General features: G+C 44.1%; 2 protein-coding genes across 4 annotated transcripts; both read left to right on the top strand.

Moving 5' to 3' along the window:
- The first annotated feature begins 114 nt into the window (after positions 1-114).
- On the top strand, positions 115-3,219 carry eef1b2 (eukaryotic translation elongation factor 1 beta 2). The gene is made up of 6 exons (XM_063217251.1): positions 115-301; positions 767-889; positions 1,092-1,221; positions 1,580-1,643; positions 2,093-2,218; positions 3,009-3,219. The coding sequence occupies exons 1-6, from the start codon at positions 222-224 to the stop codon at positions 3,161-3,163; spliced, it is 678 nt and encodes a 225-aa protein (XP_063073321.1). The 5' UTR covers positions 115-221; the 3' UTR covers positions 3,164-3,219.
- Positions 3,220-3,939: 720 nt separating this feature from the next.
- On the top strand, positions 3,940-16,440 carry zdbf2 (zinc finger, DBF-type containing 2). 3 transcript variants are annotated; one of them, XM_063217246.1, is made up of 7 exons: positions 3,940-4,018; positions 4,865-4,928; positions 5,026-5,077; positions 5,188-5,236; positions 5,995-6,088; positions 11,694-11,830; positions 12,191-16,440. In XM_063217246.1, exons 3-7 carry the CDS (start codon positions 5,041-5,043, stop codon positions 15,312-15,314), a joined length of 3,441 nt encoding a protein of 1,146 aa, XP_063073316.1. In that variant the 5' UTR covers positions 3,940-4,018; positions 4,865-4,928; positions 5,026-5,040; the 3' UTR covers positions 15,315-16,440. The 3 variants fall into 3 exon arrangements, with proteins under 3 accessions (XP_063073316.1, XP_063073317.1, XP_063073318.1); XM_063217247.1 differs by lacking the exon at positions 3,940-4,018 and adding an exon at positions 4,039-4,563; XM_063217248.1 differs by lacking the exons at positions 3,940-4,018; positions 4,865-4,928; positions 5,026-5,077; positions 5,188-5,236; positions 5,995-6,088 and adding an exon at positions 7,738-8,123.
- The last annotated feature ends 5,817 nt before the right edge of the window (positions 16,441-22,257 follow it).

The following is a 22,257-nucleotide window of genomic DNA, read 5'->3' as shown; positions in this document are numbered from 1 at the left end:
TGCCCTGATTGATTTTTTGGTTGATATAGAGCAAAATAATATAGGCTATATTGATTTCCCAAGTCCTTTCAAAGTAGCTGCCTTGTGAGAGGAGGAGCCAAGGAAAGTTGGGGACCCCGTATAAATTCTGTCTCCTCCTCTCCGCCGGTCCTTCGCTCTTCCTGCAGCTTGCTTGTCCACGTAGGTGCACGAGGTCCAGCTAAACCAGACAAGAATTAACAATGGGCTTTGGTGATCTGAAATCCCCGTCTGGCGTTAAAGTTTTGAATGACTTTCTGGCTGACAGAAGCTACATCGAAGGGTAAATAAACATCTGCAGATGTCTCCCGTCACTGTTTATAGATACGACTACTCATGCTTTGCTAATCGGTTAGCTGTGGCTAAAGCTAAGAGTAGCATGCACGACAGCCCAGGACATTATATCGGTCGTGTCGATGTTTCGTGTCACTGCCTATGAGGTTTGTGTGGCAAGAAATGCTATTTTAAAGTGTCACACTTGATCTCGTCGTCTTTGTTCCTTCATGGCCGTTGGTATGCGAAGTTGTTTGCAGATCTGCAAATGGTTAGTTCCCAACATTCCTTGCAGTGCGTATGCAGTGCATGCTTCACCTCCCCCAAGTTTCTAGAAGCGACAAAGGCCTACTGTTTTCCCTATGAGCTCCCAACTCGTACCTGCAAGTGCAACGTCTGGTTTGGTGCGTCAACATTGGTCAATATTCAAATCATTGTTATACTTAAATGTTTTGTAAATTCCCCTCCCCCTAAGGTATGTCCCCTCCCAAGCCGACGTCGCCGTGTTCGACGCCCTGTCTGGAGCCCCATCAGCTGACCTGTGCCATGCTCTGCGTTGGTACAACCACATCAAGTCTTACCAGAAGGAGAAGGGCAGGTATATTTGTCTTGGATCTTCAGTCTGTATTGACCTCGCTGTCAACATTGTCCAGTAACATGATGATCACTAACACCATCTTTCGGCTGAGTCTGTGTGATGGACAGTTTTTAAAACCTGACACATCTGGAGTACAATTATGGGCAACGAAGGCTTTGAGAGGTGTGTTTTGGGCATTAACGCAGTTTGTTTGTTCCTACAGCCTTCCTGGGGTGAAGAAGGCCCTCGGTCAGTACGGTCCCGCTGGTGTAGAAGACACAACCAGTGCCGGTGGAGACGCTGCCGCTGATGAGGATGACGACGATATGGATCTGTTCGGTTCTGATGAGGAGGCATGTCTTTCATTTCTTAAACTTTTTCTTCCCAGGGCTGGCCCTTTAAAGAAAAATCTGATGTTATATTGGCATGATTTGTCTCAAAGCGACCAATGTTGATCAAACGAATCAATTTCTTCTCAAATTCTTATCGAATTCAAGAAATCTCAGGGTTTTTCAGGTAGTTAGTCCACAGCTGTGCCTTTTCCAAACATTCACTGGTGTAAATGATGTCTTTAAACCATCTTTCGACTGAAACTATGATGCATCACTTTGTCACTGATCACCAGTGTGTTGACCTGAGGCACTGTAATTTTTAATCTGGTGTAAACTGGAGGTCTTAAATGTTTGTTTCCCCCCTTTTGTTCCAATCTAGGATGAAGAGACCGCAAGGATCAAGGAGGAGAGACTGGCCGCCTACAACGCAAAGAAGTCCAAAAGTGCGTTTTGTTGCCTTGTTTGCAAGTGGTTACACTTGAGACTGTGCATGAATTGAATTGTTGGCATTCAAAATCTACTGAAGCCATGTTTTTGTTAAAAAAAAATGTTTCATTTAAAATGTAGATGTATGATAGGAACTGACCACTGCTACCTGTTAAATGCCACCTGTATCAAAGTCTTCAGTGCCAAACATTGCAAGGCTTCATCGTTATTATCATGTATTGCACATTTTCTGCAGCCCTGATTACATTGAGCCACTTTTTTGGAAAACTTGCGTATATGTTGGTTGGTACAATGATGAGTTTTTTTTCAACCATCTTTCGGCTGATATTCCGTGATGGACACCTTAAACCTGATTGCTGCTAACCACATGTCAAGCTGTAGTTTTGCGATGCCTTTCAAAACATACGGTCTAACGCTGTTTATTCTGTCTGTCCACTCCCCACAGAGCCAGCATTAATCGCCAAGTCCTCCATCCTGTTGGACGTGAAGCCGTGGGACGATGAAACGGACATGGCCAAGCTGGAGGAGTGTGTACGCACCATTCAGATGGACGGCCTTCTCTGGGGACAGTGTAAGCGTCTTCAATCCAATTTAAGCATCACCCTTATGTCTGCATGAATCATGACCCTCAAAGTTGCTTATGAGCCCTAAATGGTCAGGGGGTTCATTTTAATATGCGTACTCCTGTCCTCCCTTTGCTTGCATGCTTGTGGCCTCGCAATGACTCCACCTAAGACAGAAGGGCATTTCAATATCTGGCAAAAGCACAATTCTAATATTTTTTTTCTCATTTACAATCGGTATGGTGAATGAAGAATAGTCCCTCAAAAGCTGGTGGCTAGGCTTACAGCGGGGGAAACTTGTATTTTCTCCACGGAGGCGGGGCGTCAAACGAAACGATGGGGTTCCGCATATTGGAATGCACCCAGGGCCTGCCAATTATTTGTGTATCCACCTATTTTCCAGTGGGTTTGATTGCAGATTGGTAACCCATCATGGGTTGCTTCTGTTTTGTTCTCCCATTAGTAATCATGATTAACTTGTGGAATTGCCACATTTCTTCTGGGATATGGGTCAATTTTTTTAAAAAAAATCAAATTGGTTGCAGTCATCAGGTGGTGCTACCACAGCTAATGCCACTATTGTATGAATTATTAATTAACACTTTGTAATAAGCATGCAGGAATAAGAATTATTTTTTGATCTGGTGAAAAACACTTGATTCAGGAAATGGTGGCGTTGTCTGTGCTTGCACCATCCTGAAGTCTCGTTCTAAAAAACGACTCTTATATTGTGCTTTTCATGTTACATGAAAACTTTCATGCAATTAATTGGGTGTCCATTTTCTTTTCCACCATCAGCCAAACTCGTGCCCGTCGGCTATGGCATCAAGAAGCTGCAGATCGCGTGCGTGGTTGAAGATGACAAAGTGGGAACAGACATCCTGGAGGAGCAGATCACAGCCTTTGAGGACTTCGTCCAGTCCGTGGATGTGGCTGCCTTCAACAAAATTTAAACGCCTCGAAGAGAAAGTTGCTATCCGTGCAATAAATTGGGCACTTACAGAATTAACACTTTGTGTCAGTGCTTTTTTTTTGTCCTGCGTGTTATCTTTAGGGTACATTGTATGCTGTATGGTGTGTGGTTTGTATGAAGTTGACCGTTCAGTGACCTCAGCTATTTAGATAGGACATGACTTTGAAAAGGTGGTGTTGACTCAGCCAATACTTAAGGTTTTTTTTTCTGACTAACTTGATGGGTATTTACAATTTCATGCATATTCTGACTCTACAAGCTTTTTTTTTTTTTTTTTTTTTTTAATTGAACACTTTGTTGCATGAAACTTCCCATTTCACACGAAATTGTTATTCAGCTCAAGTATGGCCCATTTGACGTGTGACAAGTGAACCAAACTCATTCACGTTTTGTCATATGTGTAAGGGAGGGGAGGAGGTGTTTCAATGTTCCAGTGCCTAAAACCAGAATTAATAAAGGGAAGTCTTAGAAGAAAACGAGCTTTTCCGAAGTCCTGCCCTGTATTTTGGAACCCTGCCACATCTCAACTTCAGGGCTACATTAAAATCGTCAGATATGACTTGACAAGAGCTTGCCTTTAGAATTAATCCTGTGCCTTTTTTTATTTCTTTTTTTATTACGCTAGAGCTGTGTTGACTTTTTTTGTTAACTTTGTTTTCGGAAAGAATTTGCGATCATGGTATGAATTTCGAACACATTTTGATTTTAAAATAACTTCTGCTTTGCGGCCTTTATTGTGATTGGATGGGTTTGTGAAATATCCGTGTTCGTCACTCCAGGAAAGAGTGGTGTTAATAACGGATGCCGATGGGCGAAGGATAATTGTCAACAACGGGTAAATTGGTTTCTTGCACTTTTATGATTGGCAAAGAAAGCCAGAGTTGGTGTTAAAGCCTCCGTGTATTACTTCACATTGCTTCCTTGGTTGGAAACGTCGGTGGAGGAAATACTGACAGGCCCAATTCAACCTCAAGGGCTAGCTAGTTGCTAGCTAAGCAGCTAGCTGGCTAAGGCAGATCCACGTTTATGTACAATTGTATGGTTTCCAGGTTTTGTTCTAAAATTCCGTTAGCTATTAGCTTTGTGCGTTTTTGCAATTAGAAACGACACCTTCGGTCTAACATTCCTAAAAGCCCTGGCGTCAGCAGACTTGACGGCTTTAAAGATTTATATTTACAGGCCAAAGGGCCAATGCCCTGACCAATCAGAACGAACCTGGTGTGTTGATAGCTTTCTATCAAACTTTGAAGATTTGTTAACTTCAAAGTGGCAACTTCATTGATAAAGACACTGGTACACATATGTATTATTATTGTTACTCAAATCTGGGCATAGTTTCGAAGTTGTTCATCTCGAAGAGAGGTCAAGAAGATAACGAAGGTTTGTGGCATACTTTCTGACCAACTTGCATCGGTGCAATGTTTTGCGCTGAAGTTTTGATAGTGACGTGCTGTAAGCTATACTGTATTCTTTCATTCTTTCTGCATTTTAAATTATACTCGAGATCGTGTTAAGAGATGCGCGTTTTTTAAAAAAAACTGCAGCCGGACTTAACTAGCGCTGCTGTCGTTTGTTTACTAAACAAACCAACCCATATGGCATTCCACGCTTGACGATTGCATTCGCGCTTCAGGTGAAATTAAATTGCTCGAAATTCAAAATGTGTTTTTCCTGCATTTAGATATGGCCAGTGACTCGAAGTGTGTCGAATAATTGTCTGCATTGTTCCCCCAGATAAGTGGCAGGTATGTATCAACAGTGTTGATCATCTTTTTTTCCAAATACTGCGATGTAGTTGTATTGCCTTTTCAGTGTTTTACTGTCTGTATATATTTCTTATAGGCCTAGGCTGCAACAATGCCACTTGGAGTTAGACCTACCCCTTCTCGTAAAGGTAAGACTTGGCTCCTGCTGCTGATGACTTTTCTATTACATCCACAACTCCTGTATTATAATGCACATTTTTATTGAAGTTATTTGAAACTGATGTTTATTTGCTTCTAGACAATGGACAGAGAGACTCCCCACCGCACAGGCTCGAAAAAGCCAGCCGGTAAGTTGTTCTCTAACTTCTGACGAGCCCAAATTGTCTTTTTATTTGGTGCAAAGTCCGATCGTATGAGCGTAGTGGCCCTTATGAGGCGGTTGTTGTGCACAGAAGGCTATTCTAGTAGTTGTTGTGGTCATAACGTCATTGCTACTCCACCTGAGTGACATTTTTGATGACTGTGGTAAAGTCAATGTAACAGCACTTGTACAGTATGCAAGGTTGGAACATTGCTTAGATGAGATGAGATCATCAAAAACATATAACGTTATAAAAGCACGGCAAGTTTCCAAATCTTACAATTTCAAAATTGAGTTCCAGCACTAATTGTGAAAAAAGTAATCTCGGCCAATATGGAATTTGTCTCGATCGAATGTTTTGCTACACAGTCCCACGCCTACCTGAAACCATCCCATCTATGCACTCTTCAGCCTCAAAACACTGTAGTGCCGTGGAGGTTTGAGCTGTTTCTTTTGTATAAAAGCATCTTACGACTTAAAGGTAGAGTAGGAGATCTTTGAAAAACGCTTCCTGTGAGCTATATTTTTGAAAATACACAGCCCGCCTCTCCCTTCAGCATATAAAGGATGCTTTTGTTATGAATAGACATGTGGTAGTAAATAAACTTAGTAAGTAAGTAATCCTTTCTCTTCTGCTCTTTCATGACTGTGATGATGATGATGATGATGATGATAAGTTCAGGAGACACTGTATTAGGTTTTTATGGGTTTTGTTGTCTCTTCTTCCTCTCTTCCAAACATCAGGGAGAGTGGTGGGTCCACCCCGGGCCCATCCAATGCTCCCCCCAGGCAGGGCTACTGCAGCTGCTGTCAGGTGGTCTACACCAGCCTCGAACAGGTAAGCCCACCTCAGGCTTTTAGATTCATTCTTTATTTGGGCTGAGTATCTTAATCTCTCTCTCTCTCTCTCTCTCTCTCTCTCTCTCTCTCTCTCTCTCTCCCCTGCCTTTTCAGTTCTCATCAGTTTACTAAATGCATAAATGCAGATAGATGTGTGGATTTGAGTGGGTATGCCACCTTGAGGTTCTTCATGAAAGCAGGTATCTATATGGATCAGATTTCCTGAATTACCGGGAATGCTGACTTTAATTTGTTGTTAAGTAGTCGAGCATGGGATCATATGCCACATTGTGGCCTTGTGCATGGGAATTTCACAATATATGATATACATTCTGGAAGCAACTGTTCCGTATGTCTAACCAGTACTTTACAAACAAGTTACTGTACTGCAGGGGTGCTCAGACTTTTTCAACATGTGAGCTACTTATTGAGATGGGTGTGTGGAAGTGATCTACTGGGGGTTCGGGGGACAACATTTGAAAATACAGCTGTTAGAAATGCAATTTTAACACAATATGAAAACCTCATACAGACCTTATTTAGGCCTACTGTAAATTACGCCTGTTTTTGATCACAAAGGGAGACCATAGTAGGCTATCAAGTTTATGATAAATGTAATTTTCATAAATGAACATAATATTAATGAAGTTATTGATGTGCCCTCTTGGTTTTTGGACAGATTTTATGTAATCCCCTTTTCACTTTAATATGAGTGCAGAGCTATTTTCTCCCTCCCTGAAGTGTTATTTCATGTGTGCATGCTTGCTGTCACCTATTTGAAGGGTTGTTGGTTTGGGATTTCGTGGAGGACTTTTTTAATGCCGCTGTGAGAAGTAGACAGAACAGCGGTTTGCGGGCGTTTGGCGTTTTCACGTGGATCAGTGAAATTTCAGGGATTTCAGTATACCCACTTTAAATTGATTGCTCCATTATTTTGAATAGCACAAATATACACAGTATACCCACTTCAAAAAATACCCAAAGTTACAGTATACCCACTATAAAAAAGTAGACTACACCACTGACGTGGATGATTTTGTCTTCGTGGACGTTACAGACATCCCTAGTTCCAAAAAATAAACAAGGAGACATCTACTGAATGGACCGAAAACTAAGTTTTCCTGCTTATCTGAAGAAGACGTTGTGTTTATGGTAGACTATAGCCTACCATACAGTGTAGGGCAGTGTAGACGCCTGGAGTTAGCCTGTCAGATCCTGGGTAGCCTATCCATAGGAAACTTTTTTTTTTTATTTTTTTTTTTTTAAAGTGTCCTCCTACGATCTACCAATACTGCCTCCGCGATCGACTGGTCGATCGCGATCGACCTATTGAGCACCCCTGCTGTACAGTAAAGGGAGAGGTCTGCTGGTGTTGGAAACGCTGTATCAATCCATTGGCATTTTTATTGGGCCAGTTTGCATCTGGGGAAGGAGGGGGGGAGGAGCTGTGGTTGCTTGGCAGCAGGCGACCTCTGGCATTAGTCAGCAGCATCTCCTTTGCTCATTTCACTTAGCGATGAAAACAGTGACGGTGCATAAACATTGTGAAAGGGAATAAGAAAGCATTGGGGGGAGGAGGGTGGGTGGGTAGGGTATTGGCTATTGCCTGGTAGTCTTTTGGTCTTATACTTGCGGGGCATTGGAAACCTTTTACTTAATTCTTCCACGCTGCAGTTTACTGTCTTTTTAATCACCTTGTTCTGTGCATTGCCACTCAGACGTTAGCAGCAGTGCAGGATAATTACCTCATCCAAAGTTGCAGAGCCAAGTGTGCTTTGCGCTATGCCTTGTGGTACTGAATGCTTTCCCAGTCTCAACATATTAAATGTTTGACTCCAGTGCAGACTTCAAGGATGATGAATTCATTACTGAAGTAGTTTTCCATTGCGTCTTGCTTGCTTCCACCAAATGGCTCAATTTTTTTCCTCGGGTGCTGCTGCTGCTGCTTAGTTATGCTGAAGCAAAGAGGTGGACATCTTGTGCTGAGTTTGAGAGAGGCAAAAGCTGTCATTTCCAAGAGATGATCGGTGTTAGTAAGTAGAAGTTAATGAATGCGAAGTAACTGCCTAATGGTAAGGCTGTTAAATGCTAGCGCTACTACTGAATTTCACTGTAGACTACAGTGGGATTTCATAACAGTTATTGAGTAGCACAGTTCATGCAACATTTAGCTTAAAAAGCCATCTGCTATTTTTGATGACTGTTGCGTAGATTCAGCTCAAAAGTTATCTTGGGAGACGTGACGCCTTGTTTTTTCGTAACATTGGTTAAAAACCTACAAAACTGTTATTTTTCCTTTAAAAAACAAATGTCAATGAAAGAAGATGTGGTACATTATGTTTCATATTAGTCTTAGATGAGAAGAAACATTTTTGTTAAGATTTATGTAAAGGTTTATATGTCAAATATCCTGCGGTGTGACTGTAACATTAATGAAACCTGGAATATAATATATATACAGTCCCAGGAAAAAGTTTGTACACCCTTTGAAATTTCTTACCTTTCTGTCAAAATAGGTCATAAAACATGGTCTGATCTTCCCGGAAATCACAAGAAGGAACAACCAGAGTCTGCTTTAACTAATTCAACCCAAACATTTACAAGTTTTCATATTTTCATTGGCCATAAGATGTAAACATTCACAGGACAGTAAGGCATAAGTAAGTACACCCTTGCATTCAATAGGTTTTAACCCTAAGTTAGTCGCAATAACCTCAACCAGATGTTTCCTGTAGTTGCAGATCAGATTAACAAAACAATCTGGATGTATCTGGTCTCCCTCTTCTTTAGAAAACTGCCTCTCGTCAGCAAGGTTTGTGGGATGTCTGGATTGCATAGCATTCTTGACTTCATGCCATATAATCTCAATTGTTTTTTGTCAGGGCTTTGACTGGGCTATTCCAGAATGTGTATTTCATTATTATGAAGCCATTCTAAAGTCGATTTGCTTCTAAAGTATGGGTTGCTGTCACATTTCAGCACCCATCCTCTTGTGTGCTTCAACTGTGTGACAGACTACCTCACATTTTTTCTGTAAAATATCTCGTTCATTATTCCACTGATAATAGCAAACTGAAAAGGGCCTGAGGCAGCAAGGTAGCCGCATATAATGATGCTCCCTCCACCATACTCAAAGGTGGAGATGATGTTTTGGTGAAGGTGTGGTTCTCCAGTTTTCCTCCAAACATGACATTGTGTGTTCCCCTGAACAATTCAACTTTGGTTTCAACGATGGTCTACAGAATATTTTGCAGTAATTCTATGAAGCATATAAATGCTTTTTCGCAAACCTCAAAGGTGCAGCAATATTTTTTTGGACAGAAACCCCATTGATTTTAGATTGGCAGAATGAATCCCATTTTAGCTATTCTTTGTTACATCTCCTCTTCTGAATATGGTGGCAGGAGCATCATTATATTTGGCTACCTTGCTGCCTCAGGCCCTTGACAGTTTGCTATTATCAGTGGAACAATGAACTCAAGTTTATTGTGATACTTTACAGAAAAAACGTGAGGAAGTCTGTCACACAGTTGAAGCACACTGCTGAAATGTGACAACAACCCATACTTTAGAAGCAAATCGACTTTAGAATGGCTTCATAATAATGAAATACACATTCTGGAATAGCCCAGTCAAAGCCCTGACAAAAAACAATTGAGATTATATGGCATGAAGTCAAGAAAGCTATGCACTCCAGACATCCCACAAACCTTGCTGACGAGAAGCAGTTCTCTAGAAGAGGGAGACAAGATACAAACAGATTGTTTTGTCAATCTGATCTGCAACTACAGGACAAGTCTGGTTGATGATATTGCAACTAACTGAGGGTTAAAACCTACTTATTATATGGTTGTGACGTCATCTGTCGAATGCTCCATTCATTTCAACGGGGCTCCCCAACGTTCGGACGTCTGTTATTTTTCGATAACGGACGGGTTGGTCTATAACAGACCGCTGTCAATGGCAACAAGACTTTTCACTGCTAAAGCGACTTTTCATCAAGACTCTAATCAGCTGCTGTGATAGACAGCACCCGTTGTCCTGGCTCTGGCTGTCAATGGCAACAAGACGTTCACTGCTAAAGCCACTGGCTTGTATACAAGTCAGTGGCTAAAGCGAATGTTTCATATCACTCCGCAGGGGGTCGGTCTTTTGTCACTCTAATCAGCTGCTGTGATAGACAACACCTGTTGTCCTGGCTAGCCTACCTAGCTGTTGCCTAGCGGTGTTCCACAACGGCACTGTTTTGTTTTGCGCAGCAACAATCTTAACATTAAATAGGTCTAAAGCAATGTCCCCGCATGTGTGAATCATTTAAGTATATCCATATAATAAGCGGGTTAACTTTCGGCGAGTCGGTCGCTTTGTGGAATAGCAGCACTTCAGAGAGAACAAGACCCCTCCGCTCCGCGTCGGGGTCTAAAGATTCTCTCTGTCGTGCTGCTATTCCACGGTAGCGACCTTCTCGCCGAACGTTAACCCTTACTTAATGCAAGGGTGTACTTACTTATGCCCTGCTCTCCTGTGAATGTTATGGCCTTATGACCAATAAAAATATGATAACATGTAAATGTTTGGGTGGAATTAATTAAAGCAGACTCTGATTGTTCCTTCTTGAGATTTCCGGGAAGATCAGACCATGTTTTATGATCAATTTTGACAGAAATGTAAGAAATGTCAAAGGGTGTACAAACTTTTTCCTGGGACTGTATAAATTAACCAACAACATTTTGAATAATGTATGAAGCATTTGGCATGATTGCATAAATATTAACTTTATATTAAGATATGTGAATGTGAAAAAAACTCAAGACAGTAATATTAACTACAAGTTCCATTTCGTAACACAAATTGCGTCCTGTGGGGTGACATGTATAATGTTTGTGAATGGCCAGCTGCAAGGCCAACTACAAGTGTCTTAAAGACTGACTCCTAACCAGTCAGTACCTCAGTTATTGGAGAGTGCTGTGGAAGTTTAAGGTGACTCTTAACCTCTTAATAGGTCTTCATATTGCAATCTTTCTTTCACGCAATGCTTAGGTTCATTTTATGGTGTTCCGTGGTGTGACTGCTCTTATAGAAGAAAAAAAAGTTTTTTATAAATGAAAACACATATTAAGATTAAACACAATATCATTATCAAGTTAGCATGAGCTCAGATGTCAGTGATGTATACAAAAGGATTAAAATGGCCATAACACAGTGAATTCCCTGTGGTGTGACTCCATTTTCCTGCGGTGTGACATGCCTATGCAATGTGTTGATGCAGGACACATTTTCCCAAAAATGGCAAAAATAAGGTGAAATTCCACAGACCACTAAGTGCTTTATTTTTTTCTATTTTTTTCCAATTTTTATCCATCATTTTTTTCAGGAATTTGAAAAACTTTTTTTTTTGGCGTTACGCCCTTAAACGTCAACCACCCATCTACCATCTTTGATGACTTGTGTATGCCTGTATGTACAGTAAATATGCATGTCTATGTAAATGAGGTGGTGTGTGTGTGTGTGTGTGCACAATGTGCATTGTGTATGCTGCTGGTCAGGTCAATTTTAATCGGGGTCAATAACGTATTTGTACTGCACTCGACTGCCGTCCACAGCACCTGATGACTGCCAGGCACAGAGAGGTGGTGAGGTCGTCGTCTTCGGCCCGGACCGGCGTCACCACGGGCAGCCTCATGGACCGCTTCCTGCAGGACGTCATGAGGCACCATCCCTATCACTATAGCGACACACGGTTAGTACTGCTGCACATCATCTGTAGTGCTACAATTCCTGCAATGTACTGTACAGCCGTACAACAATATAACATTTTAGTGCTCGCTTAAGTTTTTTACACTCCTGTTGATATATGTTTCTATACACATCTGAGGTAAACTTGGAAGAAACATGTTTTTGGAGTGTTTAACTTTTCAGTGACTCATTATTAAATGCCTATCGCAGCTACCTTATTTGTGTGGGAGAAAGTAATTGGGGAAAAGAAATTAATTGGAATCCAAAGTTGATACAGAAAATGGTAATTTATTGATGCGTTGTGTTTGAGTGTGTCTCAATAATGGCATTCACCATCAACATTCTTTTCCCCTTCTTCTTGTAGGCCATCGCACATGGACCTCCCCTGCATCGCCACCTTACCGCCCCCCCGTGAGGAGCTTTCCGAGGTCTACTGCGGCTCCAAGGGCGACAGGGCGTCGGTCGGGACCAGAGATGAAATGCCCAGCTCGGACGACGAAGCCTCCACCACACCAGCAACCGCCACTGCCACTGCCACTGCCTCTGCCGGCACCACGCAGCAGCAGCAGCAGCAGAGGGCACCCCCTTCATCCCAGAAGAAGAAGAAGGACATTCCAGCACCAACTCCAACTCCAGCTAAAGCTCCATCCCCATCTCCATCTCCATCTTTCACCAAAACACCAACAACAACAACAAGGGACAAGGCCGTGGATGCTATGCCCACAACAAGCACTCGCAGCGGTTCGAACACCCAGCCGAACCCGCCCCTGTCCAGGAAGGACTCGCCCACACAAGGCTTCATGCACAGGACTAGTAGCTTGTCGTTGCGCACGGCCTCCAACTCCAGGTGTTACTCACGGAAAGGGCAGACAAAGGCGGACGGCACGCAAACGCCCGCGCCCGCCGATGCCACCGCCGCCACCACCACCACCAACCCTCTGCAATCTAGAGCCCCGACGACACCCACCACAACACCTACACCTACACCGACTCCAGTCCCAGTGACCGAGCAGCCAAGCCACTCCCAGTTCCTGCACAGAAAAGCTCAGAGGAAGACCAACAGACACAGAGATGAGAACGAATCTGCCTCCAACTCTCTCGCTGGAGCAGAATTGAGCATGGTGCCCCTCTCAATACCCAAGGCCACCACCACCAACACCACCTCCTCTGTCCCCAACAAGCCAGAGTTTGAACCTCTTTCGCCTATTCTCTGGACCCCGACCATACCTCCGTGGAAGAGCGCGCACAGGGAGCACACCTTTTCCGACGCGTCAGGCCAGATCAGTAAAGTCATCGAAGAGGTGATCGACACTTACTGCTACGGCGGCCTTCGCAAACAGCAGAAGACGAAAGCCGATTACAACGACGACGGTGGTTACTCGGGAAGCGAAAAGGGAAGTTTCCACGTGAGCCTGTGCTCCATGAGCAGCTCTGAGACGAGTAAAGAGTGGGACAACACAGTGCAGGTGGCTCCGGTAGACCCCACCGCCGTTGCCCCTACCGCCACCACCAAGCTGGAGGAGAACAACCTCACAGGCCTCATGGGATCCCAGTTCAGCCTGGAGGACCAGGGTTACTTCACCCAGCTGGACTCGGCGCTGAAGCCCTTTGAGGAGTCTGCAGAGATGATGATGATGATGACGGGCGACGGGACCACTGGCGTCCAGGGCGTGGACCTGTCCAGGGTGGTGGTGCCGGAGGAGGAAGAGGAGGTGCTGCCGGATCTCCCCCACATCCCGCCGGCGTTTGTCGGGAAGACCTGGACTCAGGTGATGTTGGAGAAGGAGCAGAAGATCGACAATATGGTCAGGGAGTTCCGCGAGGGGAAATTCCGCAACTATTTCGACTCGGAGTCGGTGGCCTGTTACGGGCGGCACCGCAGGAAGAAAAAGAGACGCCCCACGGACGTGACGGCGACAGTACAGGACGCCGAGCCTTTGAGTAAGTTGGATGATGGAGGAGATGCTATTCCTCTGATGGAGCACACGGAGGAGGACACTGCTGTGGAGGACCAACAAACGCCACAGAAGCAGCAGGAACAGCAACCGCAGGAGCAGCAACCGCCACCGCCGGTGGCAGTGGAGCAGGAACTGCAGGAGCAACCGCAACCGGTCGCCCGACCGCAGAGGCGCGTCTACCGGCTGGCGTCGCGCTGCCAGGTGGTCAAGGTGAGTCACGGCACCCAGACCACGGCCGTGAGTTGCCCCGTGGTCCGCCGCAAGACGGCGCTGGAGGGCATGAGCGCGGCGCTGCTGGAGCTCCAGCGACAGGAAGAGGAGGAGCTGAGGCAGCAGGAAGAGGACGAAGCAGAAGAACGAAACGCCAACAGAACGACGCCCAAACGGAAGGCCACTGCCGCCGCGCTCAACAACGCCCTGCGCCTGCCGTCCTTCTACAGCAAGGTGATGTCGCCCCTGCAGCCCAAGACGGTGGTGTACGTGCTCTCGTCGCCAGCCGACACTCTGGACAGCATCAGCAAGCAGCCGGGTAAGCGGAGGCCCGGCGGCGGCCGCAAGAAGAAGGTGGGCAACGTCGACGACGGCCACAAGTACACGTACAAGAAGAACCCGTTGAAGTACTATGACCCCAAGACCAACCAGATCCTCAAGACGCCTCCCAAGGGCGTGTCCAGGACCTCAAACATCTCCAAGTACCATCACCCACACGTGCGGCAGCTCTTCCGCAGCCTCAGCCCGGACAACAACAAGGACCGATGCGGTGGTGGTGGTGGTGGTGTTGGCGTTGACTTTGGGGACGGCTGGGGGTCTCAGAGACCAGGAGGAGGAGGAGGAGGACCAGGGGCCTGGCCAGGCTGCAGCATAGCCGACCTGTGTGCCTCCACCACGGGCTCGTGCCTGGACAGCGCGGGGCCCTCGGAGCCCGGTTCCTCGCTGACCAGCAGCCGTCGGGCCCTGTTCAGCCGCTCGTCCATGTGCAGCAGTAACCGCTTCCTGCTGGGTACTCTGACCCCCGGGCCGTCGATCGCAGACGGCACAGCCGTGGCCCCGTCTTCCCAGGCACAGGCCAGCGACCAGGACGAGGAGGAGGAATCCTCGGGGTCGGAACAGGTAGGGGGAGGGGTGAGGGCACGGGGAAGGAGGACGCGGAGCAGGGCAGGAGGTGGTGGTGGTGGTGGTGGTGGACAGCAGGAGAAGGGGAGGAAAGGGAGGAGGAAATCCAAGTCGACGATGACAAAGGCGAGGAGGTCTCCGCCTGATGATGACAACGAGTACTCACCTTCGCCAAAAAGGAGGAAAAAAACAACCACCACCACCTCTGCTTCTGCTGTCACGAACACTTCTCCCCAACTGGGGAAGAGGAGGCCAGGGAGGCCCCCGAAACAGCAGGCACGGGCACAAGTACAAGTACAGGCGGCGCAAAAAGCCAAGCCCACGGGAGGCAGGAGGTCCCCCCGTGGTGTAAGCAAAGGCGCCACTCGGTCCTCGCCGAGAAGCTCACCCCGAGTTCAGTCACATTTGAGACCCTAAGTAAGGCGGCGCTCGGTGGAATTCTCGAATTTGAACAGTTATTTATTTATTTTATTTTTTTAAAATGAAGGTACCAAACGGATTTCAGTGAAAGTACAGTTTAACGTACCGTAAAAATGTACTCATTAGATGAGGCATATGTATATTAGTATTTCAGTATGTGTGCACACGCACAGTCTCTGGAGGAACTACCAGCAAAAAAATGTCTCAGTTTGATTACGTGCATCACATGATCATACCGTCATGTGATCATGCTACACAGTCTCACCCCAAGTAGTCAATTTTTGACTACTCAATTTTTGACACCCCAAGACTGCAGTTTTTGACGTCTTGGGTATTCCTTCCACGTCACATTTTGACTATGTCCTCAAAGGCGCCCCCTTGTGGCAGCATAACGTCATTGAGGTTAGGTTTAGGAATAGGTTTAGGGTTAAGGGTGGTTTATGCCTCGAGATCAGCGTCACTGCATCATGATGCAGTGAGCCGCGCAGTTAACGTAGTGAAGCCCCCCCCATCACGCAGGTACTCTGGGGCACCTCCCCAAAATTGTGTCTCGACGCAGGGAGCGACGGCGTGAAAGGGCGAAAATAGGTCTCTGATTGGTCCTCTCGACCAGCCTGCTCTGTCCTCGAGTCGAGAACAAGCGCTACTTCCTTGTTCTAACCTTCGTCGGTCTACGGACTGTGAGCTCTTCATTGAATAAGTTGCCCGTGCTTTGTTGTTTGATTTATTTACACGAACCGAAGACAACACATGCGCTTGCAAGTTACGACGCTGAAGTTATTTGGACAGTTGAACAGTGGTTCCGAGGTCGAGGAAACATTCCGCTTCGTCCTCGACAAATGAGCCACTTCTTTGTTCCAAACTACTACTGTGGCTGCCAGTGCGATCAAACATGCACGTGATATAAAGATTTAATGTTTCATTTTCATTCTCGTCGAGTCTGTGATGCTAAAAAACAACCGACACGTCTAGTTTACTCTTTGTATTGAAGGCAGTTTCAGCGTGGAATGACATCGCGCAGACCGTGCTTCAAAACAGGGCATAAACAAGAATTAACTGCATCATGGCTGCGTCAAGCTCACTCTGTGGCACAAGTAGGAAGCATAACTGAGCCTTTAGGCCACATAGTCAAAATGTGACGTGGAAGGAATACCCAAGACGTCAAAAATTGCCGTTTGGTCCAAGGTAGTCAGAAATTGACTACTTGGGGTGAGACTGCGTTGGATCATACTGTCAGGTGTTTCAACCATGTGGTTCCATGAATCAAACAGCATTGTAGTTGATCGTTGTTGTAATGGTTATGTTCATTACCCCAGCTTCATAGCTATATATCAGTTACAATACTCTGGCATTGTGACATGCAGACTTCAGCAGTTGTCTCCCATGGTTACTGACTGTTAAAAAATATGAAGCAGACCAAACTGTATTGTGGGTAGTTTGAGGTTTTGGGGCCTATTTCAGAAAGCAGGGTTAGTCACTTACCTGGGGGGTATTCCAAGAACCTGTCTCAGTAGGAAACCATGTTGAGTGAACCTTGAGGTAGTGGTAAATTATCTAATAGAAGTGCTTGAGTCTTCATTTTTCTTACGTAAATGACACGTTTGGGCTATCTTTAAGCCGTTTTACCACTTCCTGTAGGTTAACTTACCCAGGCAAAATTGATTCGTTAGTTTACAATCCAGTTCCACAGATTCCAAATAGCTTGATTTTACCTGTGCAATTCAGTCTGCTGGTTGAATGATCACCTGATTGAGTTAGACAGGTAAACCAGGTACTTTGGGATATTTGGCATTAGATTGTAACTAATAAATCCATTTTGTCCATCACTGCCCAGGTTTATCACTTAACCGTGTTCTTGGAATACCACTCTGAGTTTTGGAGTATGTTACTGAGCAAGACGGTAACTCTACTAATAGACGAGGCCTGTGGCTTTGTTTTGACTGCAGGATGAGCCTGCAAGTCTCTTCTATTAGCTGCTTTTCAGTTCGCCCTGGGTTGCTTTTTTTCGGTTTCATGGCCAAGTCTTCGGTTAAACAATAGTAACAATAAGTAAAAGACAAATATGTTTTCCCCCAGGTTTTTACTATGTATGTCACTTACATAATGGTATAGTTTGCAACAATACTGTCAGGATCAGAGCAGTAATGGTTATGTATACATCACAGAGTGCTGACGATTCTTGAATTATGGTGGGTTCCCCCCAAACCCTCACAGAAATCCAGCATTGAAATATCATGTAACCTAATGGGTGCGCTATGTGTAATAACTGTCAATTTATTTAATTTCTCACAATTGAAGTTCATTTATTGTTTGACTAAACGAAATGTTAACAACGTATGATTTTGGAAGCATGCACACATGCACTACATAGTTGGGGCATATCGATGTTGAACTGATATTGCTGTTGGCCTATAGGCTTATTGGTTTATATATTTTGTTTTGACCTGAGAACCAAGATTTATCAAGAAATTTATATAAAGAATTCCTATTTCTATTATTTAAAAAGAATCATTGACTTCTTTAACTTCAACAGAAGAAATGAGTTCTTTCTCTTTTTACTGTTTTGGAAATGGAAACATGAATGTAAAATGCCGTTGATGCTGTATTTATAATGTTATGGCTAAGGATGAAATGAAATTTTATACCTCAAAGACAAATTAACGAGTGGACTTGAGTTTTTTCTGGTAGCTCCGACATTGCCATGTCCAAGTTAGAAGGGTATAAATACGTGTGCAAGGCACTGTAGACTTCATTTGAATTGGGCATCTTGGCACGTCCCTTCTCTGTCCTCATTTCTGTTCTTGTCTGTCTGGTCTGATGAATATCCATGCTGTGCAGCGCTTCCACGGGGTGCTATGTTGTACAATGCTTTGTCCACGCTGTCTACTTTTACTTGCTATTGCCCCTCAGTGTTCTGTAAAAATGCATTATATTTAAAAGATGGTTAATGTAACAAATACATAGGCCTATTTTAACAAATACAAATAGGCTACTATGCCTTCCTTGGAAGCACTGACCTGTTTGCTGACATCAGGCTGTTATTTTCATATTTTGCTTTTGCCATTCTAGAATCACCAACTTGATATGCATGTGCCTGTTTTTTTGTTTGTTTGTTTTCTGAGCAGCTGCCAGAAACTTTTCTTTGCGTTTGTGTAGCGTTTTTCATACAATTTCATGTAATGGAACAAGTTCAAATTTCCGTTGTGTTCTTGTTGATAAGCTATTTTTTTCTCACATCTACACATTCATAGTCATTCTCAGGATTTTTCATGTATTTTATTTGTGACAATGTGTTTTTGTTGGTGGTCCTTTTCATTTACAGTTCACTGTTGCTTTTCACTGTTTGCTTGGAGGATGAAGCCATAAAAAATAATTGTATGGAGCTTTTGGACTTGAATTCTCTCATCTCTGCGTGTCACTAAAACTAGTGTGTGTAACTCCCTTGGAAAAAGTATGACAATATATTTTTTTAATTAAGATATTTGAGAATAACTTGGGCAGTCCCATTCATCAAGGGCACCTCTGCTGTAAAAAGCCAAAAGACACAATTATATTTTGTCAAAATGGGAAATTTAGTTTGAATGTAATTTCATTCACCGTAAGTGTTGGAAATGGGTGGAACATTTCCATGGAAATTTTGGTAAGGGAATTCCCCAAAATTCCTGAATATCCCCATGGAAAGTTTCCGCCTTTGAACATTCCCAGAATTTTGCAACCCTATTGACTGTTTACCACTGCATTCCTCCATCTTGTGTTGTGTCCATGTCAATAGAATCTTATCATTGTGTTGGATCTGCTGGGAAATATACAGTAGAGTAGGCCTATGCTATGGGGCATAACATGGTTACTGGGTTGAATTTACTGTAAACAACCATGTTGTACCTGATGTGCAAGCCTTCATAAGTCTCTGTGTATTGTCTGAGGCAACACTCAAGCAGTGAGTTGTTAATAAAAAAAACTTTGGATTTTCAGGGGGCACGTGCACTAAGACACACACAAAAACAGACATTGAATGTCTTTCAACATTAAGTCAGTCGCTGGGCCACACCTGGCCCGCGAACAGCTAGTTCAGTACCCTACCCCTTCCGGTTACTACGGCGGCGCCACTCCTATTTGGGTAGCATTTGCTAGCACTATATCATTATTTAAAAAGGGCTATGGGCAGCCAAACCGGAACTAGCAGACAAGAAATGCTATGGGAGCACAACATACTTTTTAATGGGCATGGTAATTAGGTGGATAGGCCTGATCTACAGCGTCTCAGAAGTGAGTACACCCCTCACATTTCTGCAGATTTATAATATCTTTTCATTGGACAACAGTAAAGAAATGGGCTTAGAGCCAGAGGGGCGTAAGTGTATATTGGCAAAATATGCCACTTACGCCCCTCTGGCTCCAAACCCTCGTGTTACCTTCGCACAATGAAAAGTAGCCAGCGTATAACCACTTCAATTTATTGTTCACTCAAATAATTAAAAAATACAGCCATTAAGGTCTCAAAATGTACCCACAAAAGCCAGTAGCCTACACCCCTATGTTAAAATATCATAGGGAGGACCAGTGGTCTGCTTCAGTAGTCACAGTACATGCTGACATGTATTTCATCTTTTGGTGAAATTCAGCTTCCCAATGTTGATGGCATTCATGTAGCCCAACACCGTGTCAGTCCTACTACCATGCTTGACTGTAAGCACTTTGTTACCACCACACATGCTTGACACCATCTAAAGCAAATGTGTTTATCATTGTCTCATTAGAGACAAACCCAGTATCTACTGTACACTCTTTGCTCCAAGTACAGGTTTGACTTCACTAATTACCCCTTCCACCCAGATCACCTGGAAGAGGGAATTGGTTGAAACAAATATTTGGCAGGAGTTTTAATTATTAAAATTTCTGAACCTGGGATGTCTGCCTTTGCAAAAACAATCAGTGCTCCATATACTTTTTCATACTTAATTATGTCCATTCAGGCTTCAGTGAATTCATAAACAGTCATGATCATTCATTTGTGAACACATTTTCATCATTTGTTTTCCTCCCCTTGTGTGCATTTCACCATTCACACCCATGTATAAGCTGAATGATTTACATCAAATGCTGCAGAGTGCTCCATGTATTTATTGCCAGTTGTATGCTATGTGATCCAGGACAATGGCTACCATATAGGGGTTGATTTGCAGTAGCCCACTGAAACCGTTACCTCATCCAGTAAGTTTTCTTCTCATCACTGGAAATGTTCCACTACCCCAAGTGACACGCTTTTTGATCCACTTTTTGATTTGAGATGGGCCTGTATGACAGGCATTCTGGGATCTCACTACTTTCTTTAGTCCCCAGTAGGCGTGTAGCAGCCTGGTGACCCCATCCTATACTCCACCCAAAGATTTTTTGCTCCGCACATAGTCTGGAGAAACCCTTCTAGATCGGTTCGCTCACTGTTTAGCCAATCAGCAAACAGTTGAGAGTGATGACGCAGAACTCACCCGCGTAAGTCCATTACTGATTGGTTATGGTAACACAGTTCACAATTTTGTTTAGTTATTTGTATGCTTTTGCGACACTATATCGCAACAGTCATGCTAACAATATAAAGCACAATATGGGTTTTAATTTGAATTCAGATTCCGCTTAGCTTTCGCCAGACTGTTTGGCGGAGTCAACAGTCTGCTTTCGCCCAGGCCTGTAGGCCTTTATGTATCAGCAGTATCTAGTACGTATACATACATACAGGGCCGCTGACCGCGTTGGCTGGGCCCGGGACCATTTGAAACCATTTGAAAGCCACCCACCCCCCACTCAATCATGAGAACCCAACTCTGCCCCCACCCTCGCCCAGGACAACTGACCCCTTTGTCGGCTAGTCCAGAAAAAGTGGCGATGTCTGCTGATAATACAGTGAAGTCTTGCACAGTTGGTTTTACAGAACTTTAAATGTACTGTGTACTGTCTTGTGTATTTGTGCGTTCACTTTTTCTAATGAGCTGGGTATGTTTTTTTTTTTAATTATTGGAAATGGATATTTTAAATAATACAAATGGTTTGACTGTACATTAAAGGTTTTGATGCATTTAATGTGGATGAGCCGGTTGTTTCTTTTTGTCGTTTTTGTTCTTTATTGACTTAAGTGGCTCATTACTTTGGATGAGGTTGATTAATGTATTGAAACTCTTTGAAATAGAACTTTCCATGAACAGGCCCACTATTTTGTAGGTCTTAGGTAGCCAGGCCGTGCCCTCCTAGTGACGCAACACCTTCAGTGTTGCTACTAGTCAAGTCAAGAGCAATGCAAGTACTTTCTGAGCTCCCGAAAAATCGGGAACTCCTCCCACTTTGTCTGGAAGCAAACAACCATTAGCAAACCAAGGGAGGCAGGTCAACCATGCCGTTTGGGAAATGTAAATTGTTATACTCTTGGTCAGACCAAGTCTCGAAGAGATTTGAAAGTCGATGATAATCAGGCTAGGTCTTAAGTGAAAACTTCATTGTTGTGAACCTTCAATATCCATCCCTTGGAGAAAAGGCGATTATTGGGTTGTCATGCCTCCAAGCTCCAACAATATCTTAAAACGACCTCGCTTTTATTTTAGCAAGATCAACTGGACACGTGTTACTCATGAGAGAGCCTTTCCTGGACTGTCTGTGTCTGTGAGTGAACTTGAACTTTCCTTGAGGACTTTAAGTGTTCCAGTTGTGCAAAAGTAGAGTAGAGTAAGGTAAGGTGTGACCCTCCACTTGATGAAAACTTGTTTGTAGGCCTTCAGGTCTCCAATGTGTCAGGTCCCCCCACAGTGGCGTCACCAGACCTATTTTACAGGGGCACGTGCCTGGGTATTGATTTGCTGTGCCCCGGTATAAGTTTCGCAAAAAAACAACAATCTTTAGCTCAAGTTAACCATACGGAGTAATCTACAGAATGCGCACAAAATAACGCACATGC

This window comes from Engraulis encrasicolus, chromosome 15 (assembly GCF_034702125.1).
Source record: "Engraulis encrasicolus isolate BLACKSEA-1 chromosome 15, IST_EnEncr_1.0, whole genome shotgun sequence".
Classification (NCBI taxonomy): Eukaryota; Metazoa; Chordata; class Actinopteri; order Clupeiformes; family Engraulidae; genus Engraulis; species Engraulis encrasicolus.
This window is presented reverse-complemented; position numbering and strand designations above follow the sequence as displayed.

What these genes read in the sequence shown, in the direction of transcription:
- zdbf2 (XM_063217246.1), top strand. Translation starts at nt 5,041, where the DNA reads ATGCCACTTGGAGTTAGACCTACCCCTTCTCGTAAAG. An exon ending in AGGCTCGAAAAAGCCAGCCG is followed by an intron (nt 5,237 to 5,994) that starts GTAAGTTGTTCT and finishes TCCAAACATCAG; the next exon opens with GGAGAGTGGTGGGTCCACCC. An exon ending in TATCACTATAGCGACACACG is followed by an intron (nt 11,831 to 12,190) that starts GTTAGTACTGCT and finishes TTCTTCTTGTAG; the next exon opens with GCCATCGCACATGGACCTCC.
- eef1b2 (XM_063217251.1), top strand. Translation starts at nt 222, where the DNA reads ATGGGCTTTGGTGATCTGAAATCCCCGTCTGGCGTTAAAGTTTTGAAT. An exon ending in GACAGAAGCTACATCGAAGG is followed by an intron (nt 302 to 766) that starts GTAAATAAACAT and finishes CCTCCCCCTAAG; the next exon opens with GTATGTCCCCTCCCAAGCCG. An exon ending in TGTTCGGTTCTGATGAGGAG is followed by an intron (nt 1,222 to 1,579) that starts GCATGTCTTTCA and finishes GTTCCAATCTAG; the next exon opens with GATGAAGAGACCGCAAGGAT.